Raw genomic sequence first — 21,529 nt, forward strand, 5'->3', positions numbered from 1 at the left:
TCCTGGCAAGACTGAGTTTGAGGAATTTCTTATAAATCAAATCATATTTAACACACACAGTCCATAAACCATCACGCAGTACAACCCCTACCTGCATTTTCTGTGACTGTAACTATTATTGTTTCACAAGCAGCCAGGATAACACAAGGGGATTTTAAATAACTTGTTCATTAGCTACTGAAAGGGGTAAAAAGGTATAAGGAATAAAATCCAAGGTCAAAATGCAGGAAGAAACATCTTAAATTGACTTCCTACAAGACCTTATTTAGATGAATAATGGAAGAAATAAAACCTACACTGCAGTTCAGCGCCTAAATTCATTTTCTGTCACCCCGTCTCCCATTGTTAGAAGTCCCCCTCACCTCCTTTTTAAAGTTAACTCTCTTCCCTTCGCCCCCCACATTTGTATCTGCACAACTTCCTCTGGTGGAGTAGTAGTGAGGACATGAATCTATGCAGAGTGAAAAATGCTGAAGTGCTTCCTTGAGGTCTAGCTGGGACAGCATGAAAACAGCTAGGCTTGTGTAAAGTTCACTCCAGTGCTATTTCTGCTCCTGTTTGTATAGCCCCTGTGGAAACCACCATGACTGTCATTTTCTATGGAAGGAATATGAAGTGACAAGGAACAGGAAGCCTGCAGTTTCATGCCCATTTAAACCCATTGCACACAAATGCCCGTAAGCATTCAGAGACTTTCAGGCAACTACCTGGTGGTAGAAGTCCCAGCATTCAAAGAGATTGCTAACTTTGTCAACCAGAAATCATGCCTACATCTGGAAAACCTTACACACTACCTACTTCCCCACTTCATTCCACTGAAACTTAACAGAGAGAGGAATAGAAACATTTAACTAAGAAGCAAAGTTACTTCCCTGACTGCACAAATCAGATTTCCATAGAGAATTGTCTTCCCATGTTTTTGGTTGACACTCATAAAAACTCAAAAGAAAAAGAGTAGAACAGGATATGGCAGGAGAATACTTTAAGTTACTATACCTGCAAAGCTGCACTCCGCAATTCTAGGCATGTTGCAATTTTAGCTATGGTTTTCTGTAAGGAAGAGAAGGAAATTACGTCATTTGTTTGCCAATTAAAGCTGCATACAACTACATTCAAGAAAACAGCCCCCTTCTTTAAAACAAGCTTACAAACACTTTTTCACACCCCCAAAAATTTGATTGCACAGCAATATTAATATCAAACATTATTTTAATATTGGCATCTAGAAACAATATATACAAGTCAAAGACTGAAAGTGCAATGGACAATATTACATAACCATTGGCAATTGAACTCCTTCCACATAGCTCATCGGTACAAATGTGTCAGGGAACGAACTGCAGACCGGGGCACTGCCTCCCACACCATAAATTGCTTATAAACCTTATGATTATTCTGGGAGTGATGGGGGACATGTCTGAGAATAAGATCAATGACTTTGAAAATGTGAAATTACTTGTTCCCATTTGCCCTTCCAGGAAAGATTTGTAGATCCCGCCTCCCCACCCCACCCCCCGATTACAAAACTAAACGAGGACCTGATCCAGAGAAATATACTGATCACCCTTCAGTGGAAGTTGTGGATGCTCAGAATCTCTCAGAAGCAGGTCCTATTGTACCTTAAGCATAGGTTTGTCTGTGTTTTGCTCTGTGTGTTGTGGGGAAGAATAGAAGAGAACTCCCTTGAACAACAGAAAACCAACAACTTACTGGTCCATATAATTGCAACAGCTAACATTCTAGGAATAGCAGTCCATATGAATTTGAAGCAAGTCTTGTAAAACTTTTTAGGGTACTTAAACACTGCTAACAATTTCAAATGGGTTAACAATTTCACCCAAATAGGAGAGACCTCTTCAGTTAAAGCTTGTTAGCCATGTAAGATTGCCATTGATCAAGGATAGGTTGCAATTTCTCCCTTCATATACAGAAGTAATGCGCGACATGCTGTGGTGAGATTACCACAGGTGGAATCCTTAGAAGGCCTCAGTTCATCTAGTTGTGGAGGAAAGAGCCAGAGCCAGAGCCCTAGACAAGACACCATCAGCGAAGAGGAGTCTTTCAATATATTACATCTCTCAAAGTGGCCAGCTAGAGAAACAGACAATGGTAGAAGGCTTACAAGCAATGATGCAGATAATCTTCAGTGCCACCAGTATAAAAGCTTTCAGGAAGAACGAAGCTTCCAATCAGCTAGGCACTAATGGTCAAGACTACCCATTAAAAGTATTTCAGTGCAAGGGCTACAGTTTTGAAAGTCACAAGATTATTCAGCACCTAGAAGAGAATCTTGGTAATGATGGAAACAAAGCAACTAGCAATAGGTTAACAAAGAGAAACAGAGAAATATAATATGGTCAATAAGACAAAAATGGTGACTATGATAAAGCTATAGAGAAAAGCAAGTTCAATATAATGGGTGATAAAGCTTCTCAGGTGAAAGTCCAATAAATGCATCTGTTATTGCCTAGTCTTAAAAAGAAAAAAAAAAAAGAAAAAAAAAAAAAGAGTTTGGGTTCCTCATGTAGCAATTTTACTACCTAAAAATAGAAAAGAGGTAATGGACTGATCTACTGCTGATTCCAACAGTATTTAGGTCAATTCCCAAGCCATGCATGTCAGTCAAAAGCCAATACCTACTGCACAGTGATCCTGCCTTCTTGGTTTTAAACATCACCTCATGAGATGGTGCTGATCTAGGCATAGATTCCTTGTAGTTTATACAGTAACTCCTCACTTAAAGTTGTCCTGGTTAATATTGTTCCCTTGCTACATTGCTGATCAGTTAGGGAACATGCTCGTTTAAAGTGGCGCAATGCTCCCTTATAACATTTGGCAGCCTTCTGCTTTCTCCACTTTTTGCTGGAAGAGCTGCCCATTGCAGCTAGCTGGTGGGGGCCTGGAACCAGGGTGGACCAGCGGCCACCCTATCAGCACCCCGCTCCCCTGAGCTCCCTGTCCAGCAGCTGCCCGAGAGGCTATCAATTGCCAGGCAGTTCAGCTGTCCCTCCCCCCACTGCCATGTGCTGCTCCTGCCCTCTGCCTTGGAGCTGCTCCCAGGAGCCTCCTGCTTGCTGTGCAGGGGGAGGGGAGGGAAAGTAGGGGGCTAATGTCAGGGTCTCCCCCTCCCCCCTTCTCCTGCCCCCCGCTTACCCCTTCTCCATATAGAGCAAGGCGGGGACATGACAGGGGTCAGTAGGAGAGAGCTTGCTGGCTGCAGCTGTCGTCTCAACTTCTTGATCTACTTAAAAGAAATCAATGTACTTAGAGCGGTGTCAGCGTACTTAAAAGGGGCAATGAGCATCTCTCTCTCCCCCCCCCACACACAGGGTGTGTGTCTCTGTCTGCCATGCTGTCTCCCATCCCTCCATTTGTGCTGCCCTGTAGAGTGTGAGGCTACATTAACAACGTGTTAACCCTTGAGGGCTCAGCCGATTGCTAGTTCATCATTTAGCAGTAAGGCATTCCCTGGGAAATATCCCACCATCTGACTTCACCACCTCAACCAAGATTCACAATCACCATTGCTACATGCAGTATTAAATTGATTGTTTAAAACTTATGCTGTGTGTGTTTTTATATATATATATAGTTTGGTGAAAAAAGTTGCCCTGGAACCTACCCCCCCGCCCAATTTACATTAATTCTTATGGGGAAATTGTATTTGTTTAACATTGTTTCACTTAAAGTCATATTTTTCAGGAATATAACTACAACGTTAAGTGAGGAGTTACTGTACTATGCTCTACTCTAGGCTACACAGGTTCTCATACCATGCTAAGTACTGCAGTATCTGAGCACCTTCCAGCAGTGCACTAAACAATGTGCCTAACACAGTGGTTCCCAAACTTTTGAGGGTCATGCCCCTCCCCAACCCCAGAGCCAGGAGTGGGCCCGCGACTCTGGGGGGAAGGAGTCAGGGGTGGGGAGAATAGGGTAAGGGGGCCGAAGCTGGGGGTAGGGCTGGGAGCAGGGACAGAGATGTGGCATGGGGTCAAGCCTAGGGGTGGGAGCGGAGCCGTAGCCAGGCTGTGGTGGATGCTGGCAGCCGGGCCAGCGGCCAGGTGTGGAGCCACGCCAAACCTGGAGGTAGGACCAGGCACTGGGCCAGGACCATGACTGGGAGCGCTCCCTCCCTGATCCCTGCCCCCCCGAACATTCCTGGGGCACACCCTACAGTTTGGGACCCTCTGGCCTAACATCTGTCACGTGTTTGTTCTCTTCTCTCCCTGGCAGAGAAGTGTGTGCAGTGAAGTGTTAGGTTTGGGATTTTTTTTAGTTTACAACATATACACAAAACACATTGCTATGTGTTTACATTAGAAAAGGCAAAGAAGAGTGCCCTGCACTTCCACTGGAAGCTGGTGAGATTTGTTATGGTCCTTAGTTCTTATGGGAGTCCACTCCAGTCTTGGGCTGGCCCCTGAGAAAGCTCTGTCTCTTTTGTGCTTGAATGACATCTGCCTCATGTTAGAGGGAAAACTCTGCTTCTCTGCCCTCAATCAATACATATTAGAAATCATGTACCTCCTGCTCTGGAGTACATTCGAATACCTTAGAGTTAAGAAGATTGAGTACCCATGTTCCACACATTCAGTTTAATGCATAGCCTAGTCCCACGGTCAGGGTTGGGTATGGGACGGGAATCAAAGACAGTAGCGCTACCGATGCAGCATGCTCAACCCCCAGAAGAGAATGTCTGGTATTCTCTCTAGTCAGTTAAGCAACAGCACTGGGAGTTCTTTGTTGCTGAAAACGACTGGAAAGAGGTTGTCCACAAATGAAGGACCTCCAGGATGAGGAGGTCTGAAGTGATGGAGAAAGAGAGGATAGAGCTCCCCTAGGGAGGCAGAATCTCTACATATAAAATGTAATTCTAATATCAGTGCAAAGGAGCAGTGAGCATGCCAAGTGAGTGTTAAGAAAATGCAACAGATAGAACAGATCCCCCAATTATGCTTCTAGAGACTGAGAGCAATGAGCAATTGCTCTCTCAATTAGCAAGAGGATTGGTACACTAAGAATCTCCAGCACTGTGTGATGTGGGCAAGACATGTAAACATAATTTAACTTCTGCTCTTCCTCAGTCTCTCACACACAGTATTAATTCACCACCACCACCCCACCCCTATGCTTAGCAGATCCCATCCTGAAGTTAGATTCTTACAGCTGCCTGGTCTAACCAGCTAACTCCTTGTAGTGGGGCAGATGAAACTGCAAAGTGTGTGTCATTAGGCTCTTGGGAGTTGATGAATGATAACACAGCACTAGGAACAGATTAAATTTGGAGAGATTTGGAGTTTAAAATAGAAAAGAACAGGTTTTATATGGAATCTATTGAATTATGGCAAGATACCAGCAGCCATTATTCATAACTATTTTTAAGGGACCACACCCAACCCAAAAGTACAAAATGCAGCTAAACACTATCGTTTTCAGCTGCAACTATCCCATGCAGGGGCTCCTTTTACAGCAATGAAAACACTTAATATCTTATTAGCAGTACTGAAGCTGTAATGAACTCTGCTAGTTAGAGCTGTTAAAGATCCAGTTTCAATGTAAACTAGTGTTTAGAAGGGAAAAAGTCAGTTGATCTAGTAGTCAAGGCTTCGTCTGTACTGTTGTGTGAGTAATGACTGTGCTAACTGTAATGCAGTTTGAGATGTTTGCACAAATAGAGAGCTTAAGCGAAGTTTGGTTTTCAAGAAAGGTCCAAGTTGTTAGCAGACCAGTAGTTTAATGAGGCATGCTAAGATTAAACAGCTGTGCAAGTGTTTCAGCAAGTTATCAGCACACAAAAAATAAGATTTTTCAACACTGCATAAAGCCAAGAATAATTTTCTAAAAGGCTCATGCAAGCATTTTTTAGTCAGAAACTTGAAAGGTCACATGCATTGTGTGGAGATCTGCACAGGGTGTTAGTTGTTTTCACCCAGAAGGGCAGGCTAACAGACATGGCCAAAACTAAAGAGATCAAGTAATGTAATAAGAACGGCCATACTGGGTCAGACTAAAGAACCATCTAGCCCAGTATCCTGTCTTCTGACAGTGGCCAATGCCAAGTGCCCCACAGGGAATGAACAGAACAGGTAATCATCAAGTTTTCCATTCCTTGTCGCCCATTCTCAGCTTCTGGGAACCAGAGGCTAGGGACATTATCGCTGCCCACCCTGGAAAATAGCCATTGATGGACCGATCCTTTATGAATTTATCTAGTTCTTTTTTTAACCCTATTATAGTCTTGGCCTTCACAACATCCTCTGACAAGGAGTTCCACAGACTGACTGTGCGTTATGTGAAAAATACTTCCTTCTGTTTGTTTTAAACCTGCTGCCTATTAATTTGGTTCCTGGCCAATGGGAGTGCGGAGCCAGTACACAGGGCAGGGGCAGTGCGTGGAGCCCCATGGCTCCCCTGCCTAGGAGCCGGACCTGCTGGCCACTTCTGGGGTGCAACGTGGTACCAGGATAGGTAGGGACTAGCTTGCCTTAACCCCGTAGCACTGCCGACCAGATTTTTAACAGCCTAGTCAGCAGTGATGACTGAAGCCACCAGGGTCCCTTTTCAACTGATTGTTCCAGTCGAAAACCAGACACCTGGCAACCCTACCAGGCCCTCCAAGAGATCTGTTCCACAGGGAGCAGCCTTCCCCTCCCTATGACACACACACACTCTTATCTGGGGCAAGAAATTATCCACAAAGTTCAAAGAACCCAGTTTTGCAATCATCTTGAAACAGTGAAGTTCATACTGATACACAGCATAAAGGACAGCATGCTGTTAATCACAGCCTGCCATAAGTGAGATTAACACCACCTGCTAACCAACCACACCTTCCAACTCAGTCCACAGCAGATCATAAAGCATCTCTTACTAGGTTCTTTTTCTCTAATCCACACATAATTCTGTAATTTGTATACTGAAATGAGTTGTGTACTGGAAAATTCCATTCCTAAATAAGCTATTGCTCCCATAAACAATACCTGTAATCACAAGTCTTCTCTAAATGGCCATCACTCCTAATAAAACCCTGTCCCTTCACAAAATATCACAAGGGTAGCAAAGTCCCGTGTATTAACAGCAAGATTGGGGAGGTTTATTAGACTGAATACACCTCACTAAAATTGGTTTTCAGTGCTGAGAAAATCTGTTGGAGTTTTCCTTTTTAACAAACCCCCTTCCAGAATTACACTAACATGATGCTGACAAAATATAACAGAACACACACTACAACCTTGTTCAGTCGAAAGACTGCAAAGAGTGAAGACTCTAGATCAGTGGTGCTCAACCAGGAGTCCGGGGCCCCCCTGGGGGGCCACAAGTAGGTTTCAGGAGGTCCACTAAGCAGGGCCGGCATTGACTTGCCACATGGGGTTGAAGCCCAGGGCCGCAAGCCTTGTCACCCAGGGATAAGCCTGAGCAACTTAGCTTCATGGGGCCCCCTGTGGTATGGAGCCCCGGGCAGTTGTCCTGCTTGCTACCCCTTAAAGCTCATCCTGGCTTTTATGGGCAGAAAAACAGTTGTTGTGGCACACATGGACCGTGAAGTTTTTATAGCATGTTGGGAGGGCCTCAGAAAGAAAAGGTTTGAGAACCCCTGCTCTAGAAGACTTTGGCAGTCTCACTTCCCATCAAGTGTTACATGTTAATTTAACATCCTCCCCCACGCACTAGACACATCTGCAGTTCAAGACATTTTACATTCGGACTTTACAAAATTAAATTAATTCCTTGCCAAAGTTCTATAAGTTATTAAAAGGTCACCCAAAAAGAAAAACTCTGGTTATGAAGGATTCTGGCCAGACTGTAAGACATGAATACTGCACATCAGAATATCTGTCACATCTAATGATAAACATTTCAGCCATGCTATTTTCTGTTTTCACAGTACCTTCTCCTTCAAGGGAGAAGAAAAACAGAGGGCTCAGTCCTCTGAGAGCCTTCAAGAGGACTCCAGCAACCAGGACCTTGAATGATCAAGCACCCATGGACCGAATGAACAGTAACGTACCTTTTGATCTTCTGTGAACTCTGAGTTGTTGTGTTGAGACTGGGCCTCTTTCTGTAGATGTCTTGCTAATCTGGATGGGGAAAGAGGGGGGAAGAGTATTAAATATTTTCCTGTAGATTGGGAACAAAACACTGAATCCCATGGTGCTGTCGTCAGAAACAAGTTAGCTAGAAGTTTTGTAGACTATTGTGCTTGCATATTCCTAATATTAAAAACCCTTAGACTGTGGACATTGTATTGACAAACGCATGATAACATCAGACAGTTAAAGAAGACATACAGGAGATCTACAAAAGGTAAGAGTGGGACTGCATCTTTTTATGATGTATAAGGACCACCTAAAACTTTCTAATATGAAAAACAAGCACAACATTTATTTAGAAATACACGTCTTGTTTACCCTGGATAATTCTGTAATGACTAGAAAACTCCTGAAACTAAATCATCACGAGAGTCAAAGTAACAATTTTTTGTCTAACTTTTTAACATCTATTTAACTCTAATGACAGACATTCTAGAGAAGAGATGTCTGTTGAAGATTCAATATGCCAACTCCCCCAGATAAGATGACTGATTATCAAGACACAAGAGGTCTTCCAGAAAAAGCAGATTTTACATACCTGGGAGGTCTAAAGTAAAACAAGCAAACACTTTTCAGAAGCACCTTTCAGGCCTTCTATATATCATAAAGGAGCAAAATGAGGATTTGTGCATGTCATAGTAGAAGGGACTGGCAAAATCACTTGCTTAACAGAAATGGTCTTCTCATGAAGCTGGAGCAGAACTGGACTTGTTATATTTGGGGATACTTTAGACAACCTCCTGCCTTGAGAGCCCTCCAATGAAGGTGGTCACTTGGATAGGTTTCATTGTACTTTAAATATCAAGTATTAAAACAAAAGACTGTCACACTTCCGTGCAGATACAATCGTGTATCCCTTCAGAATGCAGAAATTAGGAGACCAGAGTTCTTCTCTTGAATTGACCACTGACTCACTGACACACATTGGGTAAGTCATTTAACTTCTCTGGACCTCAATTTCCCCATTTATCAAGCAAGGGCGGTAATTACCAGTCTCTGTAAAGCACTTTGACCCTTGGTTGGAAAGCACCAAGTGCAAAATATGCATTTATTTGATATCATATTTTAACAAATTGGATATTGTTTAAAATGCTAATTTTCTTGATAAAACTGACAGAGTAAGGCTCATAAAAGCCAATGCCATCTGCTAACGGGAAAGAAAGCATTAACAGATCTATCTGCTATCATAAAGCATGAGAGTCATGGAATTTAATTAAGCCAAGGAAGAAAAAAGCATTGTTACTTCTATATAAGAGAACTTGTAGGAGTCTAGGGTATAGCCCTGACAATACCATACACAGGAGGACTTGATTCTTTGAACTAGGGAGCACATTTTGAACTTGTTCCCGCTCCAGCTTTGTGAGTGGCATTTCTAAATTTCCTTTGCTGTTAATTAAAAAAAAAAAAGTTAGATACCCAAAGTGAGAACAAAACATTCTATTTGACCCAAAACAAGGTGGTTGGGGGGGGGGAGGGGGGAGCATTTCTCTTTGCTAGGAAAAAAATCAAAATATTTTTGTTTTGGGTCAATCTGAAATGATTCTTTTTTCCAGTTCAGCCAGCAAACTTAAAAATCTATTATTTGCACAGCTCTATTCATTTACTATTGGAGAGAGGGTGCCAAAATTAATCCTAATGGTGTTTTTGTTTAACTTCATGCTTTTCTAATGTGGCTGTTTTTACAGATGTCACATATTAACAAGACCCTTACTCTCTCTGCAGCTCAGTTTTCTCATATGTGAAATGGGGACAATGATACCTACCCTCCTTTATAAAACACTGAAATCTATGGATGAAAACCCTGTAAGAGCAAAGTATTATTTTTATATGGATGAACTGTTACTTTCCAAAATCTTTTCAGAGGTTAAATTTTTAATCCTGTTCTAACACAGCAACTGACATCCTTCCATTCTAATGAGGTAAGAGATATTAGAGCACAGGTTTCTAATTTAAATTTGAAAACAAGATGCATGAAAAAGCTTTTAGGGGCAGTTTTGTCAAAGATCTATGGGAGAACAAAAACTCATTACAAGTCTGCAATAAGTTACTGATAAGGATTTATTGGGATTGCATTCCATGTGAACTTGAAATAGAATCACAAACTTTCTTTTAAAAACTCCAATATATCAGCACTTCTGAAGTTTCTGTAGCAGTAGAATTACAGAATTGGGTATACGAAAGGGAAAGGACTCTCTCCCCACAACTGCTTATCATTCTGAAAGGTCATTTAGGAAAGTTTTTGGAGCAGAAAAACCTAGAGAAAATTCAAAAGCTCATTCTTGATTCATCTCTCACATGCATACTGTACTTGCTAGTAAGAAAGACTTCACTGGTACCAGATTCCAAAACCCAGGGTTGTGAATTCAATCCTTGAGGGAGCCACTTAGGGATCTGGGGCAAAAATCAGTACTTGGTCCAGCTAGTGAAGGCAGGGGGCTGGACTTGACCTTTCAGGGTCCCTTCCAACTCTATCTCCATATATATAATATTTTTGTAAAGTGTCTCTTCCTCAGTAAGAAACATAATATTGAAAAGGTAAAACCTAGTTTTTAATAGTAAACACCAATCCCTCTACAAGTTCCAATTTAAAAAACTATTTGGGAAGAGGGGTGGAATGGATGACTCAGGAGATTAGAATTGGGATATAGTGACTTTCATTGTCCTTCCAACCTCAGCTTGGATCATTTGTGACCAAAAATTGCTAGCATTAGATAGCTGTTCAGCAAAGAGAGTCTGATCATCTCAGTCAGATTCCCAGTGAATCTGTTTAACACAAAACACCCTGCAATTTATACCAAGACACTCTTGTTGGCAGTCTCAGTAAAAAAATATCCAAGGACTGAATGGGCCCTGGATCCTCTCACTCCTAGACATGGTCCTTTCAGAACAGGGTTGAGATACATTGACAGGAGAATGTGTGGTCCTGTTCTAGGAACGTGTATTGGTCCTGTTCTAGGAATAGAGAGACTTGGGCTGTTAGTCCAAACACTAACACACACGGAACGTACCTGAACACTGCAAATGTGGTTTGTTAGTTATTCTTGGATTACCTTGAAAATTTTAAATTGCCAAAAAGAAAGAAATCGGTCTATAAGACACATTGTCCTTTTCCCCCATTCAGCCTCTACTTTCCTGAATCAAGAACATAAGATTTGAGAGAGAGATTGGATGGATGGTATTTAATTTAGAGTATGAGCTTCTTGAGGTGGGGACTGATGTCCTCTGTGTAGCATTGAGTTCCCCAGTGGACCTCTATAAATGAAAAATAATGCAATGGTCATATGCCAGACTTCAGCATTTGATGACAGCAAGAGCATTCCAGTAGAAAAAAGTGGGCATTTTCTTACCACCCCAATTTTTGTTTTTAGATTTTAATGTAGTGCTCATGTAAGGTGTCTGACTGATAACATGTACCGTGGAAACATGGATTTTCCCAAGCCCAGGTCACCCACAAGGGGTCATTTTCCAGCAGTGAGAAAATAATTTAATTTACACTGCTCATTGGCAAAATAAAAACAAAGGAGGAAATAAGGATTCCACAAATATGTGAGGGATGTAAATGTTACAGAGGCAGAGTATTTATTTAAGGATACTACTTGGGGTATAACTAAAAGTAGTGGGACGACATTTTAGGGAGGAACACTACATGTTTTCCCTTGTTGCATAGCAGGAGGAAAGGAGTCCTGACAATTAGATCATGGAAATTTGACAAAGCATTTGAAGGTGTGCTCTAGGGAATGATTCTGCATCGGGAGATGGACTGATAGAAGATAGAGATGGAAAAAAACTATTTGTTCAGTGATTCTACATCACATTTCAGCTCAGGAGGAACGTTTAGGATTAAGGTACAACTCCTCAAGATTGCACTGTTACAAAGCACCTTCGGATCTTGCTACGGGGCACTGGCCTGCAACACACCCTTGTGGCCCTTGAGTTCATTGTTTCAATCACCCAGACTAAAGTGGTTCAAAATGTGTACCCATAACAGTTTCTACCCCTACATCCACTCCTTTTTCAAGGCTATGATAAATTTTGTACAATGAATTCTGTGCCTTGTAAAATAATCTGAAAACTCATGATTTGCTAATCTTTGTTGTCCTGGTAAAACATGTGTGGCAACATTGTATGTAAAGTTAAGATGTCTACTGTATGATGTTTCTAAGGGCTTGTCTACACTTGCAAGTTTTTTCGATGAAACTAATGTCACCAAGGAAAATTGACAAAAGCAAAGTCGCCCAAGCGTGTCCACATTTGCTCCCTCTGTCGACACATTGTGTCCGTATTTGGGGCACCTTTGTCGACAGCGAGAGCAATGGACTGTGAGTATGTATTCCACAGTGCCTGACGACACCATCCGTCGCTAGCTGTTGCGGGAATGTGGAAACGGACTGCGGCGCATCCTGGGATATGCAAAATGTACCATCATGCACCGCTTTATATCCCACCCCTCCAAAGGTCTCCGGCTTCCTTTCGTGCCGTTTTTCCAACTGTCATTCTTTTGTAGTGCGTGCCAGCATTTGCAATGAGAGAGGATGGATCCCGCACTTCTCTCCTGTGTGCTGTTAGCTGTCGTGAGGACATCGCACGTGGCAGCACAGTTACTCACAGAGTTATTCACAAAGTTAGCAGAGGATGAATTGCAGACACCCGAGTGCGATATGGATGGCAGCAACTTATCAGTACTTTGTGCATTCACAGAGCAGCTGCATATGGTAGACCATCGCTTTTGGGCTAGGGAAACAAACATTGATTGGTGGGATCGCATTGCCATGCAGGTGTGGGATGACGACCAGTGGGTACAGAACTTTAGGGTGCGTAAAGCAGTCTTTATGGAGTTATGTGCTGAGCTCTCCCCAGACCTGCAGCACAAGGACATCAGATTGAGAGTTGCCCTTCCAGTAGAAAAGCGTGTTGCAATCACTGTGTGGAAGCTTGCGAATCCAAACTGCTACCAGTCAGTTGCAAATCAACACACTCCAATTTTAGCACCAGACCACCTTGCTTCTGAATACATCAATAGGAAGGGATATTTCTCCACAGTGTTGCAGGCACTTGGTGGATCACCGGGGGCATTACACGAACATCAATGCAGGCTGGTCTAGAAAGGAGCATGACACATGCATCTTCAGGAACAATGGCCTGCACAGAAAGCTGTAGATGGGGACTTGCTTTCCAGACCACAAGTTTATAATTGGGGATGGGGAAATGCCCACAGTAATACTGGAAGACCTGACTTATCCTTTACAGCCCTGGCTCATGAAACCTTACACAGGGCACCTGGACAGCAGCAAGGCATGTTTTAACAACATGAGCAGGTGCCGCATGGTAGTCGAATGGGCCTTTGGCCATTTGAAAGCTTGCTGGAGATTTAAATGGCAGGCTAGACCTTACTGAGGATAATATTCCCATGGTCATAGCCACGTGCTGCACTTTGCATATCTGTGTGAATCTAAGGGTGAAATGTTTGCTCAGGTATGGTGCACTGAGGCAGAGCGCTTGGCTGCACAGTTTGAACAGACAGATGCTAGGGCTGTCAGAGGAGCCCAGAGGGCTGCTATTAACATCAGAGAGGCTTTGAGGAACCACGTTGACAATGAGGGGCAGTAACACATCTGCTTTGGAGTTGCCTCCCTGTTGCATCCATGTACGATTTTGGGGCCCAAGATCCATGCAACACAATGCTTTAGAAGCCTGTTCCCAAGAGTGAATTGACTGCGATATGCTTTTGTAGAACACAGAATAAAAACGCTGTACCATTAAATACCTTAGCCTTTATTTATTGTTAAAAAGGATAAAACCTCACAACTGTGTGTAGCTCTGGCTATCATTGTGCAAGCTGTGAGGGGGTGGAGTGATGGGGAAACTCAGGAGTATTGTGAAGTGAAAAGGAATGTGTGGACATAGAGGGGGGTGGGAAAGAATTGTGCATCTGCTGCAGTGGTGCTCAAACACAGATCTGCTCAGTCTGCAGCTTTATCAATGACTTGAGCATCTCTGTCTGAACCGCCATAACTTTTATCATCCACTCTGTCACTTGCCTAGCAAAAGCAGCACTCTCTTCTCTGTCCTGCCTTTCGGCTTCCCAGTACCCTTTCCATTCCCTCGTCTGTCTCTCATCGCACTGTAGAACCTCAAGGAACATGTGTTCTTTGCTGAGCCTAAGTTTTTTTCTTATCTGCCGCAGCCAGTTCGCGGGGGTGCATGAGGTGTTCTTCAAGGTCTGTGCTGAACAGAAGAGGGATTGTTACATTCAGGCAAATGACTGAAACATTTTAGTAACAATGGCATTTTGCTAGTAGAAATCACTTTCTCTCTGAGACTCTAGGCAGGCAAACAGCTCCGCGAGCACCCCAATCATGGTGAGTTCGGGAATGGGGGGAAGGTGGTAAGGTGGTCGTGTGTATGGATGAAAAGGTCACAGCTTGCAGGGCAGCTCTGCAGGGAACTCATCCTAAAATTATCCCACACTTTTTCACAAGCAGCCAACCTGCTGGCTGACATCTCCCTGCTGAGGGTGACCAGAGAAACCAGGACTCAGCTGCTAAATGGTTGCGGTTTTCACCCTGGTCTATATGCAGCTCAGCTGTGCACCGCGTTGATCCCAGCTCCAGTGATTGCTAAATGGCATAGTATAATTTCCTATAATGTGGAAATTAACAAGGCTGTAGTCCCTTGGAATCTGCGGCAGAGGATTAAGAAATACCTCTTGGAAGCTTTCCAGAGCCTCTCTCTAGAGGATTCCTGCAGGTCTTGATGTCCATCAATACCCTGCTTCATGATGCAGATTAGCTACAAAGGGCAATGTCCAGCTGACATAAAACATTACCTGCCTCCCACTTTTCGATTCCCTACACAAGCCACAGCAACTTACCCAGAGTCTCATCTGTGTCGAGCTCCCCACTGAGCACTTCTGGAGTGGAGAAAAGCTCCTGGCTGCCTGCCCCACCCGGCAACCCCACTGGGAGCACATCCTCTTCTAGCTAGACTTCTTCATCCACAATTTCAGCCTCCGGGTTATCCCCTCTTTCAGCTGCATCTGAAGTATCCACAGGGCAATCCGCGATGGAGGTGGGTTCATCAGCAACGATGGCATTCAGCTCCTTATAGAAGTGGCAGGTCTTAGGTGCACCACTGGAGCGGTGGTTCGCTTCCCGCGCCTTATGGTACGCCTGCCTCAGCTCCTTTATCTTCGCTTTGCACTGCTGCATGTCCCGATTATAGCCCTTTTCACACAAGCCTCGAGAAATCTGCCCATGTGTCCCAATTCCTATGGGTCAGTCGCAGCTGCTACTGAACAGACTCCTCTTCCCACATACTGATCAGATCCAACAATTCAGCGGCGGTCCAAGCAGGAGCACATTGGTGTGATAGCCAGCCATGCTCAGCTGGGAAGCTCCTCTGGGAAGCCAGCAAGTAGGAAATGAGATTTAAAATTCCTGGGGCTTGCAAGGGAGAGGGGCAGGTTGGCTGCAGGACAGTGGAATCCAAACCACTGACCAGAGCGGCAGCATGGGAATTGTGGGATACTTTCTGGAGGCCAATAAAATTAAAAAAACACCTGTCTATACTGGCTGTTTGTCTACAATAAAGGGAGGGGAAAAGACAAAAGTCTCTTGCAGGGGTGGAAGTTTTGGTCACCAAAAGTAAAACGGGGGCGGGGGGTTCGAAAAAGTGACCTTGCAGTGTGTATGCTATTGTGTCACCAAAAGCCAGTTTTTGGCGACAGAACTGGCAAGTGTAGACGAGCCCTAAGACATATTCCAAATCTGGGAAAGCAGTCACAAATCAGTTCCTCAGAGACAAAAAGCAAACTGACACCTCAGCCAGATCTCAATGAAATCAAATGGACCATCACCTAGTTAAGTGGCCATTCTTTGGCAGGAAAAAGGAGGTGAGCAAAAAATTTACATCTTTCCCATTCCCACAGACTGTCTCCCCTGAACCCCAGCTGTAAATGGTTCTCAAAGAAGAGGAAGAGGTATAAGAATGGGGAACAGATGCCTCAAAATGTTCTCCCTTTCTCAATCCACAGCAGCCACAACACCTGAGGGGAAAAGTAACAGCTTCGGACTAATGGAGGGATCCTGTCTGAAAGGAATTCTGCCAGTAGGACTACTGAAGCATGTAGTGAAAGAGATCTTTTGCTTTCTAGCTTGTTAAGTGAGATATTAATTTACCTTTAATTTTTTTGTAACCAATTGTGACTTTTATGCCTCATTAATTTGAAATCACTTAAAATCTATCTTTCTGTGGCTAAACTTTGTTTATCTAAACCAATGTGCTTGGATTGAAATGTTTGGGAAACTCCATTTGAGATAACGGGATTTGTGCATATAATTTTCTATTAATAAAATGACGGACTTTATATGAGCTTGTGTTGTCCAGGAGAGGGTCAGGCAGTACAAGAGGCAAGTCTGGAACTGAGAATGTGCTGGTTTGCTCTGCACTGTAATTCAAGAGTGGATTGGAAAGTTACAGTAAGCAAATAGTCCAAGAAAGTGAAAGGAAACTAAAGGGCATTTTGAAGAGAATCCATGGGAAGAGCTGCAAATTCCTTCCAGTGAAAAGGAAAAAACTAAACAAATGGAGCCTCGGTGTCAATTGTTGTGATTCCCTATAAATAAAAGGGCACCAAAACAACAGTACTCAACATTTTTCCAGCTCCTTCCATCTGGGATTTCCCCATAACTTACACTATTGAATGAATCCAGCTTTACAGCACTTGTGAGATACATATTATGCCATTCTACAGAGGCAGAAACAAAGGCACAGAGAGATTAGGTAACTTGCCACTGGAAGTCTCTACTCCCAGTTCTGTCTCTTGGGCTCAAGATCCTACAAATCAAAAACCCAGCAAGAGGACATGTGGAGTTGGAGTAGTTATTAAGTTCTTATAGCACCTTCCAACCAGAGGAGGGAAAAATAGCGCAGCCATACACCACAGTGGTTTTAATCCCCCTTTTATAGGCAAGGAAATGGAGGCAAAGAGAAGTTATGTGACTTATTCAAGGTCCCACATGGCAGAAATATAGCCCAGATCTACTGCCCCCATGCTGTGCTTTAACCAGTGTGAAGATGCACTGTATGCACAGTAGTACTAATTGTAATGATTTATAAAGAATTTATCCCCATATCAGCTAGACACTAAGCCACCCACAATAGGCAGCATTGCAGAACCACTGCTTTTGATTATAGAAGTATAAGCACAACCATCTTTCCATTTGTCAGAAATTTAAGAAAGAAAATAAGTAAAAGCATCTTGCATCGTACACTAAAGTTTGCTCTATTTGAACTGCCCAGGGAAGAGGATTCCAAGGATAAGGGAATTGAGAATGCCCTGATGACAATGCACAGGACTTCCAGCCAATCTGAACTGCGGGGATGGTTCAAGAGACGGTCACTCAGACAGCCTGTCCTTGCCCATTCAAGGCTCTACCAACACTCTGAATTGCTTTTGGAAGAGCAGAAAGTCCATGCAAAGACCTGACCACATGTTCACAGACACTTGCAGGAGGCAAACAGTTGTTTTGTCCCATAAGAATGGCCATACTGGATCAGACCAATGGACGACCTAACCCAGTATCCTCTCTTCCAATAGCAACCAGTGCCAAATGCTTCAGAGGGAATGAACAGAACAGGGCAATTTCAAGGGACCCATCCCCTGTTGTCCACTCCCAACTTCTAGCAGTTGGAGGTTTAGAGACACCCTGAGCATAGGGCTGTGTCCCTGACCATCTTGGTTAATAGTCATTAACAAGTCCATGAACTTCTCTAGTTCTTTTCTGAACCCATCAACAGCACTAAAACCATGCTATGAGCCAGCTTGTACTCAGGAAGCCATTATGCAATGCCAGCAAGCTTGCCAGTGACCACCCCATCTTCAACCTCCACTTCCTGAGTAAATTGATACCATTGGAGCTAGTCAACTTCAGTCAACTGTGACAACTTAGACAGACCCCTTCTAATCTGGCTTCAGACTAGGGCCTGACATGCAGCAGCATTAAACCATGCTGATGTATCTCCTTAAGCTAAAAACAGGTCCAAATATCCATCCATTATTTATTAGCAGCCTGCATGGGACTGATCAAGAGATGCTACTAACCTGCCCGTAGTGCCTAGAAGAGGCGAAGAGTCTTGTTAAACTGGCTTTGATCTTTCCTATGAAAGATCAGAGGATTGCAATGGGACCATTTTCCTTCTCATGAAAGGTTCCCTCTTTGGGGTTCTTCAAGGCTCATGCCTGTCACTTCTCTTATTCAGCACATAAAACCACTGAGAGATCATCAGCAGATGTGGACTGCACTGTCACCAACATGTTGATGACACTCAGCTATATGTTTGTATACTTGTGTTAGAAAAGGAGTCTCCTGTTACACATCAGAAAGAAATAAGAGTGCATGTGGAAGACACCTGCTTCAGCTCAGTCCTGATCAAAAAGAAGTGAAGCTGGTGAGAAGGGAGTAGTAATTAGAGCTGAAGTTCTCAAACTGGATTGGTCTGCAGAATTAATTATTTTACAAATCAAGCAGTAGGAAGATAGGTATTCTGACCCTGCACCATCATAAAGTGACCTCAGAGTGAAAAAGTCTGGACAAACCTTCACTTAGGGAAACTGATAGGAAGTGTGATACCATCCTCTACTGAGATTTTCTGTTCTCAGATTGCCAAGATGATTTCAAACTTTCAAGTTATGGTTGACTTTTTTTTTCGCTTATGGATATCCACATATCCGTAACTATTAGAAACACCTTCTTTTACTTTCACCAGATGAAGGAACTCTGCCCCTTTTCAAATACTACACTAGCAACAGAGCTCCTTATTTTCCTTCCCATCCCAAGGTTTGATTATTACAATACCTTGTAATTCAGAAGGCCAACAGCAAACCAAATAGTTCAACTTGTGTCACCCCATTTGCTAAGTGGAGAGAGGCGATGACAGCACAAAACATCAGTGTTTTATAAAATTTATTCTGATTTACAAGCCTAATTTCAGATTCAGAGTCTTGGCCCTTGTCTTCCTAACTCATTTAGGATTTTGATCTGGCTATCTCAGAAACCATCTCTTTTGCCATCATTCTCTGAGAATACAATAAATGATGGAGCACAAGTGTGAACCTGAAGGATTTTCCAAGCAAGCGGCCTCTTAGGAAATTCACCATCCAGTGATCAAACTGAGCCCAAAGTCTCCAACCTTCAAATCACAGTGCAAGATTTTTCTCTTTTGGTAGGCAATTTCCTAACAGCCAAACTGTGGTGCAGCCCAACTAATCAACTATCCAGATACTGTTACTGTATGGAGTGATTTAAAGTATAGAGCAAAAGAGAGGGGGCCTTTTAGTGGCAGGATGAACTTGCCCAGCACTGAGACCTCTCCAAGTTTAAGGAATTAATTCACTGAAGAGTCACTGTTGTCCACCTCTGCAGGATTCCACAGGTAGTCACCACCATTAGATCAATGGTGCATCAAAAAGTTGGTGATGGAACCAATATTAACAACCAGTTGAGTTTTTTCAGTCAGTAGGAGTCAACAACTGATGTCACTGCAATCTGTTCTATACCCAAAAAAAGAGATCAAGGAAATCTACAGACTCAGAATATAGCTGGAATTGTCTCATAATTACCTTGATAACCTTCCTATCCATCCCTCAAAAGGAAGTCAGAGACAGGGCAGTATTTGGCAAAGGTTATTGTTTTGGGTTTGGTTTTTTTGTTTGTTTGACACACACACACCAAGGATGATCAAAGGTCTAACCAGTGCTTGTGTGTGAGCTTGGCAGCTTGCCCTCTCAAGAGAGGCATTAACAACTGCAGCCAGTATCTGCCCCCACACCCCAAGGGTAGTTCCACTTCTTTCATGGGGGAGCCTCTATGATGCAAATTGGGCAGTAAGTCCTTTGCCCATGCAGATTGGGCTCTGTTCCCTGCCAAGTCAACAGCAGCTCATATCTGCCAAAGAGCAGGATGGGACAGCCTTTTCTCTTAAGTAAGTATGGACTATGCCCAGAGATGTCCCATCTGAGGGGCGGGATAGCTCAGTGGTTTGAGCATTGGCCTACTAAACCCAGGGTTGTAAATTCAATCCTTGAGGGGGCCAGTTAGGGATCTGGGGCAAAATCAGTACTTGGTCCTGCTAGTGAAGGCAGAGGGATGGACTCAATGACCTTTCAGGGTCCCTTCCAGTTCTATGAAATAGGTACATCTCCATATATAAAATCTGCTTCCTCCCAGACCTGGTACCCACATCTCATACTCAACTATTGCTTCCAACAGCTTGGGACATCCCCAAGTCCCATGCTCAGGTGTCACCTTCAGCTACCCACAGACTCCACCATATCCACAGACTCCACCATATCCACAGACTAACATCCAAAGCAAGTTGACAGCCTCCCTAACTTCCCCAGATCTCCCTTGAGCCCCAACTCCAGAAGGCAGACCCTTAACCCTCCCCTCCCCCCAAAAAAGAAATCCCACACACCACTCATACTCTAATCCCCGGGTTCTCAAACTGGAGGTCAGAACCTCTCAGGGGGTCACTAGGTTATTACATGGGGGGGGGTCATGAGCTGTCAGCCTCCACCATTTATAAAGATGTGAAATATATAATAAAAAAAGGGATCACCAGTACAAAAGTTTGAGAACCACTGATCTAATCGCTGTCCCCATCAGCCAACCGGCCTGACCACAGCCCCACCTCTGCCACCACACCTGGGAGAGACTAGCCGCAAGTGCCAGCCCCAGAGGCATCAGGGTCAACACAGCTGCATCAGGTGGGTACCTTATCCTCTGCCTGGGCAGGAAGGGCGCTGCTCAGGTGGGCGCGGTCTCTCTGCCGCCGTCCCTCACAGGGGACTCGACTTCCTGGACTGTGAGGGACAAGACCTTGCTTGGGGTGTACAGCGCCTGGCACGCCGGGGCCAGACACTACTGAACCAGTGTCCCTTCTCTAGCCCCAGTGCCCGCTCCCAAGGCCCCTTCCCGCCCCCAGCCCATGCCGGCCCCTCCCTCAGCCAACGTCCCGCCACCCCACTCCCAGCCGGTGTCCCAGCCCGGCCCCTCCCCGTTCCCAACCCCCAGCCAGTATCCCAACCCCCGCTCCCCTTCCATCCCTGCCCGGCTCCGCTCCTGGCCCCCCGCCCGCGTCCCGGCGCCGCCCCGCACTCACATCTGATACTCGTCTATCGCCTCCACCAGCTGCCCCCACGAGTCGAAGTCCGTTCCCTTCCTGAAGCTGGCGCCCCAGCGCTGCAGGAGGCTCCGAGCCGCCTCCGACATGGCCCCCGCGCTAGGGCAGCATGCTCAGCCCGGGGCCGGCCATCACTCGGGCGCGCCGCTCCCTCCAGCCCAGCAGCAGCACCAGCCGCCGACCAAGCCCATTTGCCGCTACAACCGAACCTGGCGGCCGCCTCCACTCAGCCCCGCCCCCTCCCAGCGAGTTAG

General features: G+C 44.4%; 1 protein-coding gene across 3 annotated transcripts in view; it reads right to left on the reverse strand.

Moving 5' to 3' along the window:
• Positions 1-21,515, reverse strand: part of AIDA (axin interactor, dorsalization associated) — a 51,160-nt gene extending 29,645 nt beyond the window's left edge. Inside the window, exons 1-3 of one of the 3 annotated variants that reach the window (XM_050948613.1) lie at positions 21,255-21,515; positions 8,012-8,081; positions 997-1,050 (exon numbers count right to left, since the gene is read on the reverse strand). In XM_050948613.1, the coding sequence (XP_050804570.1) occupies positions 997-1,050; positions 8,012-8,081; positions 21,255-21,364 (234 nt within the window). In that variant the 5' untranslated portion in view covers positions 21,365-21,515. Of the gene's footprint in view, positions 1-996; positions 1,051-8,011; positions 8,082-14,131; positions 14,311-21,254 lie in introns of those variants that run through there. The other 2 variants (XM_050948615.1, XM_050948614.1) reach the window with 2 other exon arrangements.
• Positions 21,516-21,529: the final 14 nt, after the last annotated feature.

This window comes from Gopherus flavomarginatus, chromosome 4, assembly GCF_025201925.1.
Source record: "Gopherus flavomarginatus isolate rGopFla2 chromosome 4, rGopFla2.mat.asm, whole genome shotgun sequence".
Classification (NCBI taxonomy): Eukaryota; Metazoa; Chordata; order Testudines; family Testudinidae; genus Gopherus; species Gopherus flavomarginatus.